This window comes from Anoplolepis gracilipes, unplaced genomic scaffold (genome assembly GCF_047496725.1).
Source record: "Anoplolepis gracilipes unplaced genomic scaffold, ASM4749672v1 Contig18, whole genome shotgun sequence".
Taxonomy (NCBI): domain Eukaryota; kingdom Metazoa; phylum Arthropoda; class Insecta; order Hymenoptera; family Formicidae; genus Anoplolepis; species Anoplolepis gracilipes.
The window spans coordinates 211517-228133 of record NW_027328669.1 but is presented as its reverse complement, the minus strand read 5'-3'; the positions used below and the strand labels follow the sequence as shown (position 1 = coordinate 228133).

General features: G+C 39.0%; 2 protein-coding genes across 3 annotated transcripts in view; both read left to right on the top strand.

Annotated features, from left to right (window-relative positions):
- Window positions 1–16617, top strand: part of LOC140675724 (uncharacterized) — a 77394-nt gene that overhangs the window by 40437 nt on the left and 20340 nt on the right. The window lies entirely within an intron of this gene.
- Window positions 1879–3362, top strand: LOC140675737 (uncharacterized). The gene has a single exon (XM_072910358.1). The coding sequence runs from the start codon at window positions 2215–2217 to the stop codon at window positions 3034–3036; it is 822 nt and encodes a 273-aa protein (XP_072766459.1). The 5' UTR covers window positions 1879–2214; the 3' UTR covers window positions 3037–3362.

Sequence of the window (16617 nt, the reverse complement as noted above, 5' to 3'; positions counted from 1 at the left end):
TGCATGTTTCGCATGGGCAGTGACTGCTACTATGTATCCCGCTGAAAGAAGGGTTGAACGAGAATTATCGTACCCGCGTTACACGGATGTGCTAAATCTTCGAGACATTGAGTTTCCAGTGACTCTTAATCAAATTAAAAAGTTTGAAATTAACAACAATATTTCAATCAATGTGTATACCATCGAAAACGAAAATATTGTTCCTATTCGTCTTTCGGAGCAAAAGAGGGACAAGCACGCCAATTTGCTCTACATTCAAGATGCGCAAGATATCGGACATTTCGCGTGGATCAAGAATTTATCGCGACTCGTGAGTTCGCAACTCAATAAACACAATGGACAAAAATATATCTGTGATCGGTATGTATATTTAATATTATTGATTTTTTCAAAATAAATATATAATTATTATTTCTATTTTTTATAAATGTTAAAATATATATATATATAATTATTATTTCTTTTTTATAGATGTCTACATTATTTTTATTCGAATGAGAAACTACAGTCACATACTGTAGACTGCGGGAAGATGAATGATTGCGCTATTCGATTACCGAGCGATAAAGATAAGTGGCTCGCTTTTAACAACTATAACAGGAAGGAGCAGGTTCCTTTCGTCGTGTATGCCGACCTGGAATGTGTTTTGAGAAAGACGTACAAAGAAGAAGAAGCAGAAAAAAATTTATACCAGCATCATCAAGTGTTTAGTATCGCTTATTATGTACATTGCTTATACGATAATTCGTTGTCCGCGTATCATTCTCGTCGCGAAGCCAATTGCGTCGCATGGTTTGCTGAAGAATTAAAAAATTTAGCAACGAGCGTGAAAACAATTTTATCTACAAATCTTCCCATGATAAATTTGACGCGTGAAGAATTGGAAAAGTTTAACAGCGCTACTCAATGTCACATATGTGAGAAATCATTCGTGGAAGACGATACGCGCGTACACGATCATTGCCACCTCACTGGGCGGTACAGAGGTCCCGCGCATTCAAATTGCAATCTAAATTATAAGGAATCCTTTTATATTCCAATTATTTTCCACAATTTATCCGGTTACGATTCACATTTTATAATCGAGGAAATAGCTACAGCGTTCGAAGGAAGAATCGATCTACTTCCGATAACTAAAGAAAAATACGTTTCATTTACGAAAGATGTTAAACTTACGGAAGACAATTCGCGAAATCACATTAAATTACGTTTCATCGATTCTTTTAAATTTCTCACAACAAGTCTCAACAAATTAGCATCTTTTCGAGGTAAAGATAAATTAAAAATTTTACAATCTAAATATCAAAATTTGCAGGTAGAAGACTTTGATCTGTTAACGCGAAAAGGTGTCTTTCCGTACGAATATATCGATTGTGTAGATAAATTGCACGATACATGTTTACCTCCGCGCGAATTATTTTACAGTTCCTTGACCGATGACACAGCATCCGAGAGCGATTACGCGCACGCCGAGACTGTTTGGAACCGATTCTCCATTAGAACGCTAGGCGAATATAGCGATCTATATTTAAAAATCGATGTCTTGTTATTAGGCGATGTTTTTGAAAATTTTCGTGACAATTGTATCAAGAGTTACGGGCTCGACCCTGCGCATTATTATACTCTGCCCGGATACACGTGGGATGCCATGTTGAAGCATACAAATATTAAGTTTGAATCACTGACATCGATATGGTAATGTTTATAGAACGAGGTATACGCGGTGGTTTGAGTCAATGTTCCAACAGATACGCGCATGCTAATAACAAGTACATGCAGTCATACGAGCCATTGAAACCGTCATCGTATCTAATGTATTTCGATGTAAATAATTTATACGGATGGGCAATGTGTCAACCTTTGCCTTACGCTAGTTTTCAATGGGTCGACAATATATACAATTTTGATCTATCATCGATCGCGTCCGATTCGCCTACAGGCTATATCCTCGAAGTCGATCTCGAGTACCCGCAACATCTTCACGACGCGCATACTGACTTACCGTTTTGTCCAACGCGTGACAAACCACCCGACAAGAGAGAGAACAAGTTGCTCGCGACCTTATACGATAAGAAACGATACGTAATACACTACCGCAATCTGCAGCAATGTACGCGACACGGTCTTCGCGTTACAAAAATTCATCGCATATTACAATTCGCGCAATCTCCATGGTTACGTACATATATTGAATTAAACACGCAATTTAGAACAATGGCGAAAAATGATTTTGAAAAGAATTTATACAAATTAATGAATAATGCAGTTTTCGGCAAAACGATGGAAAATGTGCGCAATCGCGTAGATGTAAAACTTATAACAAAATGGGACGATAGGTACGGCGCAGAGGCAATGATCGCGAAACCAAATTTTCATAGCAGGAGCGTTTTTTCGGAAAATTTAATCGCTGTGGAATTGCGTAGACTCGAGGTGAAGTTTTACAAACCAATCTATGTAGGTATGTGTATACTTGATGTATCCAAGATGTGTTTGTACGAATTTCATCACGATTACATGATTCCAATGTATAAAGAAAAATGTAAAGTCATGTACACCGACACGGATAGTCTCATATATCACATTGAGTGCGAAGACGTGTACGAGAATATGAAGCGCGACATCGGCAAGTTCGACACGAGCGACTATGCGATAGACAATGCGTACGGTATACCGCTCGTGAATAAAAAGGTACCGGGTCTGATGAAGGATGAAAACAACGGTATGATAATGACAGAATTTGTCGGGCTTAGAGCAAAAATGTATGCGCTAAAAATAGATGGTAAAAAGGATACGAAAAAGGTAAAAGGTGTCAAGAATAACGTCGTCGCGAAAACGATAACATTTGACGATTACATGCAGTGTTTGAACGAAGGAATTGAAATGACGCGACAGCAATCGAGTATAAGATCAAAAATGCATAAAGTATATACCATGTGGCAGAAAAAAATTGCTCTAAGTCCACACGATGATAAACGGTATATAATACCTAAAAGTATCGATACGCTACCATGGGGGCATTACAGAATACCGTTGTAAAAAAGAAAAAAAGTGTATATATTTGAATATTATATATATTTATATATGTAAACTTTATATAATATTTGTTATATTTTTACAATACATTATTTTTATGTATCCAAGAATTCCGTGAACTATCGAATCCCAACCATTTCACAAAAACTTCATCCCCTCTCTTCTTCAATATCTTTTCCACAAGATATATATCGGGATTAGCAACGCGTTGTAGTTCGTATTCGTAAAATCCACCGGCGACGGGATTTCCGCGCGAATCTTTTAATATATATGTCACGGGATTAGTTTTCTGTATCTTAACAATTTCAAACACTTCGGTGGTCCAATTTGGTGTGTAGCCTTTTTCAAATAAAGTCTTGAATTTACTCACGCGCACCGAATCGCCTATTTTAAATTTCGCCAGCGCCGCAATCTTTACGTTGCTGTACACCGTATGTAAAAGTTTCTCCGCGACGGCTGGAGTAACATCGACAGGTCTCATACCGATAGTGCGATGTTTTTGCGTGTTGTACTCTTCAACGAGTCTCGATAGTTCGTCGATCCACTTGTAGTTTCCATTGAGCGTAAACATTTTCCACATTTTATTCTTCAAAGTACGATTGAAGCGTTCCACGATCGAGGCTTTCATGACGGAATATGTCGAATAATGATTAATATCGTGTTTCTTCATGAGGTTTTGTACATTTACATTGTAAAATTCTTTTCCTTGATCGGTTTGAAAATTTTTCGGGCATCTCGCATCGTCTCGAATTATCTCTGCAATCGCATCGGCCGTCTCGTTTCCACCTTTACTCTTGAGCGGTACGACCCACGCATACTTGCTCAACATATCGATAACAGTGAGTATGTAATTGTATCCCTTGTTGACTCGAGCATACGGATGCATCTCGACGATGTCGGCTTGCCACAGATCATCGTATCCCCGCACTATGACGTGTCTTCGGGGAAAATTTTTTCTCGCTGGCGCGTGTAGCTCGTTTACCAACTGCCGTCTCTCCAAACTATGTTGATTCTTTGCTTTGCCAGTTTTTCTCAATGGTTGTTTGTTGTTTGCTTTTTTATCACTCATTTTTCGTTTATCATCCTTTAAGAGCCGTTCTTTAAGTTCCGTTTTTTCTATGTTTTTTTTATTTTTTCACGTTTTCTAATCCGTTCTTGCGTTGTTCACCGCCGTCCTTCACCCATTCGAAAATCGTTCTTGACCCGTTCGCAGCCTTTTTCACAGTCGTTTTTGACTCGTTCGTAGCCGCTTTTGATCCGTTCGTAGCCTCGTTCACAGACGTCTTTCGAACGATCGTAGGAGTTCTTGAGTTGTTTGTAACCTTGAGTGTAGCCGTGAAGAACGTGTTCGTAGCCTCGTTCACAGCCCTGCTTGAGATGTTGATAGCCTCGTTCGAGGCTGTTGTTGCTGCTGCTGCTGCTGCTAGGTCGTGCACTATCACTGCCACTCATTGTAGTTAGATAGCAATTCGGTAATTCTTCGTAGCGGTTCGATAATTGTTCGCAGCCGTTCGATAATCCTTCGTAGCCGTTCGATAGCCGCTCCTAACCCGTTCACTGATGCTCATTTGGGTTGATAGCCGTCTCTGAGTTAGCGTTAGCCGCGCGTTGAAGATTGTTTAGCGCAATCTGTAATGCTCGCACGTCCTTCTCAAGCGAAGTAAGCTTCTCGTCTGATTCTTTCTGTCGATTCATTAATCTTTTAATGCAGGACTGCACGTACAATTTGTTGACGGCATCGGTGTCAGCCTCAGGTTGCGCTACACGACGAATCTTACGCGACCTCGCATCGAAGTCTGTAACGACGCGACACAGAGCGTTTTCGTGCACATAACTTTTTACCAATCTATCCCAAGAGCCGTTTGTACCGGTTGCATCATTTCTTGAATCGAATAAGCCAAACTTGTTGATAGGCATTTTTTTTTCCGACGCTTCGTAAAGTGTCACGCGACGCTGATCGACTGATTAGTTTTGTCGATACATCATTCAATTTATAATAAGACCATCTTCGCGAAGTTCTTCGATAATCGACATGATTTCATTGTCGTGAGCATTGTTACCGGCTCGACGCGAAGCATCCAGTAATCGCAGACGATCTACCAACTCGTTTGGATCGTTCCAATGCACGTAGTCGATCTTATTGTCGTTTAGAGTCATAGCGCGCGGTAGTATACCCTTTCCAGCTTTTCTGCTAGACAATAACGGCGCAATTACATTTTTATACTTATATCCTTTAGTCCCTAATACTGGATTATGTGCTTTGTTCCCACGTTTATGCGCATTCGTCGCTAATAATATACTTTTATATTTAAGCAAATCATCTTCGGTGTATATTTCATCGTCGGGGATTTTTTTGAAAATTAATTCATAGAGACCAGGCGTTCCCGTATATTTTACTTCATTGATAATTATATTATCATTTTTGTTTACGTCAAAATGTTTATCACCGAGCATTATTCCATCGTTAGAAAACTTAATGCCGTACACATAATCCATAGCTTTATCTTTATCTTGATTCATAACAGTTAATATATATTTTTGTCCGAGTGGACCTAAATGCTCTCGAAATATGTTTACACCTGCGGACGTTTGCAATTCACGTTGTACCGTCGTAACCAACGAATCGGGTGTGGTTTCAAAAATTTCGTCGACGGGTGGTTGCTCGTACGATAATTGACGCGGTTGCGCAATTTCTATCTGAGTAGATGTGTCCGGTATCGTTCGTCTTTGATTAGGTGTAGAAGTTATCGGCAAATCATTTAATGAGACGTTTAATCGTTTTTGCTTTGAGCTCAAATCATTCAATGAGATTCTTGGTCGTTTTTTAACTTTAATAATTTTCTTTTCCACATGGTCTTTTTCGAGTATATCGAACGGCTCGATTTTCGATACGTCGGATTCTACATCGATGGTATTTTGAACAAGCTGTTTTAGAGGCTCGCTAATCGGTTTAAACTGTTTCTCCAACGCTACATCTTCCTCAATTTTACCAGTTTTTAACGCGCGATATTTTTTGTGAATTGACTCGCTCGTCTGTACAATTTTTCGCGCAATCTTTTCACGATCACTCATGTTTTTTTTTTTATGTAGACGTTGCTCTGTCAATGTTTCGATAGCAACTGATCATTTTACGGTACCGCAAATTCATTAAAACCTCTTCTGTAACGTCCATTGTTCATTGAACTGTCTTTGTCAATTACTAGAAATCCATACTTGTGCTGCCAACATTTTTGGCATAACGCGCAAAAATCATCGTACGACATATCAGTATTTACATGATCGTTGTACACATGTCGCAAGTTTGTACCGTCTTGTTTAAATAAAATCAACAGATTAGCATTGTCGCGTATAAGATGCTTGGGTATCTTGGCATACGTTTGACAGAGATAGAAACAATCGACGCTTGAGTGTCGACCCATTGAGAAGTACTCTCTTATCGTATCTTGCTTGTCGCATGCCACGTCATCGAAGATAAAAACCGAATTCGGAAGCGCCTCTCTCTCTCTCTCTGAAATGACATCGCTGTTATTAGAGAACGTAAAGTAACCAATTTCATCTATCGATGATAGTAAATTTTCCAAATATTGATATTTTGGTTGTTGAAGAGATTTTGAATATATGTATAAATTTTCAAAGCGTATGCCGTTTGGACTTTCTATCAAGCTTATCAACAAGTTAGTTTTACCGCAATTCGAAGGGCCGCAAATGAGACCGCGTATTGTATTCGGTAACATTTTTCCATGTTTGTGTATTTCTTTTTCAGGCATTAGTCTATTGTCAAAATTTGTTACTTTAATTACCGTTGGTTGTAGCACGAATCGCATGACTTGTCTAATCAGACTTAACGATACTTTATGAGGAGGAGGAGGGTGAGGAGAGCCTATTTATAGATGCGCATCAAATCGAAACCGCTCAGTGTCAAACATGTTTCTTTCACTGTCGGATGACTGTGATATTCTCAACCTTACCTCAGAACAGTTGCAATATATACCGAAGATTATTTTATTGAAACAGTTTAGTCGTTACGTGGAACGTCTGTGGGACAAACTTCCGGAATATATAAAGGCTGATTCGAAGGTTCAGACCTATCGTCGCTGTTTCGAACATTACAATCGACCGTGGCAACGAACGCACATTGACGGTCCAGCGCCGATGATAAAAGATTGTTACGAATGTCAGCGAAAACCGTAAGAGGCTGTGGTCTGTTGAATCGCGCGATAAACGCACTCCCTATCGAATTACATATTCCTGGATATCAGTTTTGCGAACCGGGAACTCGTTTACAAGAAGGATTGGTTAGAGGCGATCGAGGCATCAACCCATTGGACGTCGCGTGTCGCGAACACGATTTAGCTTACTCGCGAAGCAACAACCTCGGCGAACGACACGTAGCGGATAGTATACTAGCTGCGAGGGCGCGAGAACGTATTACCGCGAAAGATTCGAATTTTGGCGAAAGAGCAGCCGCCACGGCCGTTTGGACGGTCATGAAAGCAAAGACGAAAATGGGTATGGGGATGAAAAAGTCGTCGACGAAGAAAAAGATTACGAAAAAACGAATACTTCCGGTAGCGAAACGCGGAGGCGTATTACCGATTCTACCAGTGTTGGGTGCTCTCGGATCTCTGATTGGTGGAGCGGCTGGTGTAGCGAAGATGGTAAACGACGGAAAATCTACGCAACGTCAGTTTCAAGAGATGCTACGTCACAATCGCGCCATGGAAGGTCGCGGATTATATCTCGCGCCATACAAATACGGACGAGGAATCTCAATGAGAAAGAAGAAGAAAAAAAAAAACGTCAAAGAGACACTAAAAATGCCAGAGGGTGCAACTACCAACGTACAACTGCTGCAACTAGCAAAACGTATGCGCATTCCGTATTTTAGAGGCGTTTTTATGCGTGACTCATTACCGATCGGTGGTGTATATCGAAACGAGAGCGGTATCATAAATTTGGATAACGCTAAAGGCTCGGGTACTCACTGGGTAGCGTATGCAAAGAGAGGGAATCGCGCTATATATTTTGACAGTTTTGGCAATCTTCGTCCGCCGAATGAATTGATACGATATTTAAATGTGTCAAAAATAGATTATAATCATACATCCTATCAAACTTATAATCAAAGCATCTGCGGACAATTGTGCTTGCAGTTTCTCCGAACGGTCGATGCATGTGAATTTAAATAAAAAATATATATTAAACATATATATCGCTATGTATCTTCTTTATAAAATCCTATCCTTCTTCCTGTATATTATATAATAATAATAATAATAATAATAATAATATGTTACATTGATATATTTTTTAATCGAAAATGTATAGTTTATTGGAAATGTGTCAAGAATACTTTTAATATCTTAATAAGTTACGTTTATATTTCTTTTACTGCAGCCTTCTCCTTTGCTCTCTCTCTCTCTCTCTCTCTCTCTCTCTCTCTCTCTCTCTCTCTCTCTCTCTCTCTCTCTCTCTCCTTTCCTTACACATCATACTCTCCTTATGCTACGTCTATAGCGCTGCCCTTTTCCCACCATTATGCTCTCCTTGTCCTACGCCTATAGCGCCTTCCTTCTTACACTACATCGTACTCTCCTTGTCATACGCTCTATTGTGCTCGCAATTTTTCCGAGCGGTCGATGCACGCGAATTTAAAGACATACATTCCGCTATTTAATTTAGTATTCGTTAAACAGTTTGGTCAACATGTCTATGACATTCACGCTGACTGGGAAGAGCAGCGTTCTCGCGGCAAATTACTCGCCCACCGTAGATTTAAGCGATGGTGAATACGAACTCGGTCTAGCGGATTTTGAGAGTTATCACACGATATCGAACGTGAATTCCTCGAATAATAAATTTTACTTTGGCAAAGACGATGCGGAAATTACGATTCCCGAGGGATCGTACGAGCTGCAAGCGATACATGAATTTTTGAAAAAAACAATTTCACGAAAACGTTCGCAACACGCAGTTCGTGATGGTGATAAAAAACAAACTGACGACGATGACTTCGAGGCTGGAGAATGGCCGATAGTGCTCCGCGCTAATTACAATACGATGCGGAGCGAGATCAAATGCGCCTACAGAATAAATTTTAGCAAGCCTAACAACATTGGATCGCTGCTAGGATTCTCGAACCGTATACTGCAGCCGCGAAAATGGTATGAGTCGGACGTGCCGATTAACATTATCAACGTGAACATTATCCGCGTCGAATGTAATGTCACCGCGGGTGCGTACAACAACGGTAAACTCGTTCATACGATACATGAATTTTCACCGAGGGTACCACCAGGATATAAGATATCGGAAACACCGGCGCACATCATTTACCTACCGATCATCGTACGGAGCATTACGGATTTAACGTTACGCGTTGTCGATCAGGAAGGACGATTACTCGATTTTCGAGGAGAAGAGATCACCATTAGAGTGCATGTACGACGGCGACAAAATTAGCGTGTGATGCTCGTGCTGAACGGATCGAAAGACGTGAGAGACAACACAATTTTTACGACGCCCGTGACGACAACAACAACAACAACATCGAGATTTGCTAATACGCAATCTTGCGCTAAGAAAAAGAAATTGAACGCATCAAACGTTGCGTTTTTACAATCTTTGGGATTCGCGGTGCGAAACATTTGAACGATGACTGACATTCTCAACATCGCGGACGAACCGATCTTTGACGATCGCATCGTCAAGATTGAGACTCACGCATACAACCCATTCGCCAACACAACGTTCGGACACAGTGACGAGATAAGAATACCCATACAACAACAGGATCTGTATACATTACCGTACGAGAGTTTCTTATACATCGAGGGAGAATTGAAGATAAACAATCCAACTGACGGATCTAATGTGGTACTGCAAAATAATTGCGTAGCATTCATGTTTGACGAGATTCGATACGAACTCAATGGCGTGGAGATTGATCGCAACAGAAACGTGGGAATAACGAGTATGCTCAAAAACTATGTAACAATATCATCCGATAAAAGCGTGATTATGAGAAATGCTGGCTGGAGTGATCCAACTACTGTAAATGGACATTTTAATTTTTGCGTACCGCTCTACATGTTATTGGGATTTTGCGAGGATTACAGACGCATAGTAATTAACGCTCGTCACGAGTTGATCTTAATACGATCGCGCAATGACAACAATTGTCTGGTTGGAGCTTCGGTGGTGGAGCCTGTGATCAACATATTCAAGATACAATGGCGAATGCCACATGTGCTGTTGAGTGAAATTAAGAAGTTGTCTATGCTGCGCGCTCTGGAAAGCGGACGCTACCTCAGCATGGGTTTTCGCTCGTGGGATCTGTACGAGTTTCCGCTGTTGCAGCGTACAACCAAGCATTCGTGGGCCATTAAGACCGCGACTCAGCTGGAGAAACCACGATACGTTATCTTTGCTCTGCAGACAGGTCGGAAGAATGTTATGCTCGAGGATATGAGTAAATTCGACGACTGCAAATTAACAAACGTGAAACTTTATCTGAACTCGGAATGTTATCCGTACGACGATATGAATCTGGATTTCGATAAAAACAGATGGTCGATTCTACACGACAGGTACGCGCGTTTCTACAAAAACTATTACGGATACGAGTACCTCGAACCGAGCCTCACCGTCTCACTGTTTCTACTTTACGGTCCGTTTGTAATCATCGATTGTTCTCGACAAAACGAATCGGTGAAAAATGCTACCGTAGACGTAAGAATAGAATTTGATTGTAAAGAAAATGTGCCGGCAAACACTACCGCTTATTGTCTCATTTTGCATGATCGCGTTGTCGAATACAATCCTCTAACGAACGTAGTACGTAAAATTACATGAATCAACACTGGCAGGAACGCTCGTCTTATCAGCCAACCAACCAACGTTCGATTCTTCTGTAAACGAAATTGGAGAATCGCATACCGGATCATATAACATAAAAACTTGCGATACTCGATGATTAACGTCAGTCGTTCGTCGTCGTAGTCGTCAGTCGTTCGTCGTCGTAGTTCTCGCTAATATCTCTTCATTATGGTTGTGCCAACGTTTGTGGATCTTCAAGGATTTATTATCGATAAAAAATTTATCGTGAAAGAAGTTGCGATTTTGACGAAGGGATCTGTACTCTCTCATTATATTTTTACGAGTCTTGCACCATTTCGTTTGCTCACAAGGTCTGAGAGATCTCAGGTTGCATGGTTGGTTGGAAAACATCACAATCTGCAATGGGAAGATGGAAACGTTCCATACTACATGGCTAAACGTTTAATCACTGAGGCTGTGACGTTGAAAGATACATCTTCTCGAGTGTATGTCAAAGGACATGAAAAACAAGAATGGTTGGCAAATTTACTGGAAGACGATGCGAGAATCGGTCTTATTATCGAGACATTGGATAACGACTATGACGACGTTCCAGCTTTAGATAAATTAGATGCTACTCTGCGTTGCGATAGACATGTACGAAATTGCGCTTTACAAAATGTATTTAAAATATTCAATTGGTGGTCGAATCATCATCATGAAGGTTCAATCAACCCATATTTACATTAAAAAACTATAGTTCAAGTATTATTTTCTATATTCTGTAATTAAATTTTTTTTAATTTTAAATAAATTTGGAATTTTTATACATTTATATATTTCTTTTACTTGTCACCTTCTTTCTTTACCATCATGCTCTCTCCTTTCCTTACACATCATACTCTCCTTGTCCTACGTCTATAGCGCTGTCCTTTTCTCACCATGCGCGCTCTCCTTCCTCTCTATTCTTTCTCTCACCATGCACGCTATTCTTTTCTCTCGCACCCATATCTCCTTTTCCTACCATCGTGCTCTCCTTGTCCTACACATACACCACATCGTACTATAGAACGCCTGATTATATTTATTATTTACATTTATAGTCAAATATACATGATAATGCCCACCCACTGTGCGGCACGTTATTCTTTAGCGCAAACATCCGTACCGTCAACGGTCTGTTTATGTTATCATTTAGCCAAAAATTTTTATCTCACGCTTTGGCGTATACATTTGTAACCGAATATTTCAATCATTGTATACATTTGATTAGATTTCATCATACGACAGCCGCACACACGGTGCTCGAGCTTTTGAATAATTTAGTATCGCCTAAACTACAACGTCTTCGATAGTGCCATGAATTCTGTAGTGCAATTTTTGCAAAATCGCGAAATTGGTTTACCAAAGACTTATACAAGATCGTTAAAACTGTTTTTCGAGATCCGTGACGATATAGATTTTTTATGTGATGTGGTCAATGAAAATACCGATATAGAACTTATGCAATTTGAAGATCCTGTTGTTGCGGAAATAAAGTATCTTCGAAAAGAGAGGCTGTTACAGATAAAAAAAGAAAGAAGGATAGACTTTTTAGAAGAAAGAAGAAAGCGATTTGTACATAACTCATTTGATACACACACACATTAAACTACAACGCCTTCGGTAGTGCTATGAATTCTGTAGTGCAATTTTTACAAAATCGTGAAATTGGTTTACCAAAGACTTATACAAGATCGTTAGAACTGTTTTTCAAGATCCGTGACGAAATAGATTTTTTATGTGATTTAATTGATGAAAATACCGATATAGAACGTACGCGATTAAAACATATTCCGGAAATGAGGTATCTTAAAAAAATTAGGCTGCGACTGGTAAAAAGAATAAGAAGGAAAGCCTTTTTAGAAGAAAGAAGAAAGCGATTTGTACATAACTCATTTAATGCATACACACATGTGTTGAAAAAAACTGAAAAAGGCTCAAAGGATCTTTTGTCTATCGACCTTGCTGTGTAATTTAAGCCTAGATGCTGCTACACATCCCCTACTTTTCTTTCCCGAGACGTTGGCTAACTCCGTTAGAACTTTCATCAAGACTGTGTTAGTCTGTGAACGACTAAAGTGCGCAAGTTTTAAGGATGCCACACCACGAGATGTGTTCGTTAGTGGATATAATTTTTACTCAAAACTGGCGTTATTTGGCAAGGACGATGAGGGATCTCGCACATGAATTAATAAGAGTTGTGCTAAATATAGTAGCATTTAAAAACGTAAGTATTTATTTTTTAAAAATAATATTGGCACTAATAGCGTTACTAATAGTACTAATAATAAAGTTTTTTTTACAGTACGAGTCACAGGCTGATGTAAAAATTAAGGGATTCGTAAATATTTATGATAGACAAATTAAAAGGATGTTCCGGCGCCACGAGAGAGAGTTATACGCATGGGTGCGTGACGATCTTTGGGGTGACACTCCCGAGAACCGGAGGCGCGAGGAGGTGACTCCTCAGTTTAACGAGGATCGTCTTTGTTTGCGGAAACTCTTTGGTGAGCTTCCGTATGAGGTGTGGGAGACAGAGGAACCGTGGCTCCCCGAAACTCTGCAGGAGGACTCCAGGTCGTCAGATGAGAGAGAGAGAGAGAGAGAGACTCCGAATAGATTGTGAGTATTTATAATTTTTATCATTTTAGAAAATATTTTTAAAGTACTAATAAAAATGTTTTTTCTGTTTCAGAGCTGCTACCCTAGATCATTATTTTAATTTTTTAAAATTTTCTACTATAATTTTAATTCTTTTTTATATTTTAATTTTTTCAATTTTCTATTACAATTTTAATTCTTTTTTATATTATAATAATTTTAATACATGCACAAACGCACACACACACACACTTTATATGTATACACATACACACTTTTTAAATAAAATTTATGTTAAATTTATATATATATATATATTTATTACTTATCCACCTTCATCATCTATCCCATCCTTCTTCTTCTGTATTAGATATAATTAGATAATAAGATAACATATAATATTATAAAAAAAACTTAACATGCGAAAATTATCTTTTTTCTCGCGTACGCCTTAGCCTCCGTCTTATCGCGCCTCCGCTATCCTCATTCCTCTCTATTCTTTCTCTCGCACCCCATAACACGCTATCCTTCTTCCTCTCTATTCTTTTCTCTCGCACCCATATCTCCTTTTCCTACCATCATGCTCTCCTTTTCTTACCATCATGCCCTCCTTTTCCTATCATCATGCACTCCCTTGTCATACACATACAGCGCTTTCCTTCTCACACCACGTCATACTCTCCTTGTCCTACGCTATATAGAACGCCTATAGCACCGTCTCCCTCTACCACGTTGCGAACGTCTATCGCACCGTCTCCCTCTACCACGTTGCGGACGTCTATCGCACCGTCTCCCTCTACCGCGTTGCGAACGTCTATAGCACCTTCTCCCTCTACCGCGTTGCGAACGCCTATAGCACCTTCTCCCTCTACCACGTTGCGGACGTCTATCGCACCGTCTCCCTCTACCACGTTGCGGACGTCTATCGCACCGTCTCCCTCTACCGCGTTGCGAACGTAATTATTTATTGCAAATATACATTATGAATAAACAGAGTGGGGTGATTATTTTATCTATAACAGTTGACATTCCTCTCTCTCATCGTCAGACCTCCGCAGTCATTCGGAGAGGACACTTCCTCCACGTGCGGAACCATATGTATGCCCCCCCCCTCTCCCCCTCTAAATCAGGGGATGTTTGGTACCACCCTCCCCTTAATCTGGGGGTGGGCATTTGGTACCTCCCCCTTCCCCCTCAGTCTAAGGGGGACATTTGCCCCTTCCCCCCGCGATTGAGGGGGACTCCCCCCCTCCCCCCGTCAGTGCGGGGGGGGGCCGAGGTACCTCGCCTCGTCCCCCCCGCTTACCTCACCCCCCCTCAGATCCCTGGATTAGAACTCTCTTATTATACCTACTTATCAGGCTTGATTCTATCTTGAATGCATGAAGGTCAGATGAGCTTTCTTTCGTATTTAAAGCAGCGCATACTCTAGTAGTTTTTGAGAAAATATAGTGATGAAAGCTCAACAATAGCATACTGAAATGAGACCGGCACTACAACCATGTGAAAGACTCCATTGATTTTTGAGATTTCAAGTTGCCCATTCTCAGCCTCTAATTGCTCGGACAGCAAATGGTTCAAGGAGGTTGTGAGCTACATCGGCAGGAAGAAAATACCACACTTTAGAGCGATTCTGACGTGGGCCAAAAAACGGCCTTATTGACACCTCTCCTTTAACTGAAAATCGTCTCTATTTGATCTTTGATTAATGAACAATTTGACACCATGTTTTTCAAAGAAAACTTTCATATCAAATATTTTATGATAAATATTTTACAGAGTAGTACTATTAAAAATAATATCGAAGAAACAAGTTGAATATAAATTTCCTCATTGGACATTCATTCTTACAATCTCTTCTCTTCCTGCCTTCAGACTTGATATTGCGTATTACCATATAGCTTTGGTAACCGGATAAATTAGCAGAGATATACATTTTCCTTCAGAAAATCAAGCGATCTTCTGAAGGATTTTCAGCGTCGATGTCTCGAGGTAGTTAGAAATACGCGACTCGGTATAACAGAGTGCCGAGGAGATCAATAAGATAGAGATCAAAGACTTCGAACATGCTTTTGAATAGGAGTATGACAAAAATCTGAGTTGGCAGATCAATCGTAAACTGTACCATATTTGTAATACAAAAATTTATATGGAAAATAGACACGCATATAATATTGTGATTAAAAGAAACGTCTTGACAATTGATTAATTAAAAATTTAATCCAAATTCAAGTTGTTAGAATATTCAACACAGTTTTATATTTCTTTTAACCTTTTGCACTCGGTGAATTTACACAGCATTGTATATATATATATATATATATATATATATATGCGTATGTGATAACCATTGATTTATTCTCTAAATATACACATGTTCGTAATATATTGGATATACATTTATATTTCATACTCTCATGCCTATATATTCAAAAAATATATAACTCATTCATTGTTGCATTTAGTTTCTTTATTATATAATAAATAAAAGTTAAAAATTATGTTTTTTCTGTTATATAATAAAAATAAAATCATAGGTTATTTATTAATTGAATAAAAGTTAAATCACACATATTAGAATTTCAAATATTTTAAAGCTAATATTTTTTATATTTGATATTTTTTAAATATTTTAAAGCATTTGAAAAAATTATTGTAGGTATCTTTTAATTTTCACGAACGTTGATTGATTTGATTTACACAAGTTAGACTTCTTCGCACTTATATGTATGACAAGTAAACAAATATATATTTGATCATCTAGATGAAACGATCCCTTATGGTATATAAAGGAAAGAAAAAAGGTGCTTCTCTCCGCCCTCGTGGTAGAAATAAGAAGAATGAACTTAAGAATAACATAAGAGAACATCAGATACCAAAGTTACTTTATCTATACTTGTATATGTATATATGCATTTGGAGTGTTTTTATATATCCCTGTAAAAAGTTCAAGAACGATAGATCTTGAGTATATATATTTTGTGACGAAATCAACTGAATGCACTTTAGTTTATAATTAAGAGAAAATTAATCAGGCAGTTATAATTACAATATTGCATTCTGTTTTACCTCAGCGCATAACAGTTTTATTATTTATAATGGATTATTGATCTCTCTCTCTCT

Coding starts and splice junctions, on each gene's coding strand:
- LOC140675737 (XM_072910358.1), top strand. CDS start 2,215: ATGGCGAAAAATGATTTTGAAAAGAATTTATACAAATTAATGAATAAT.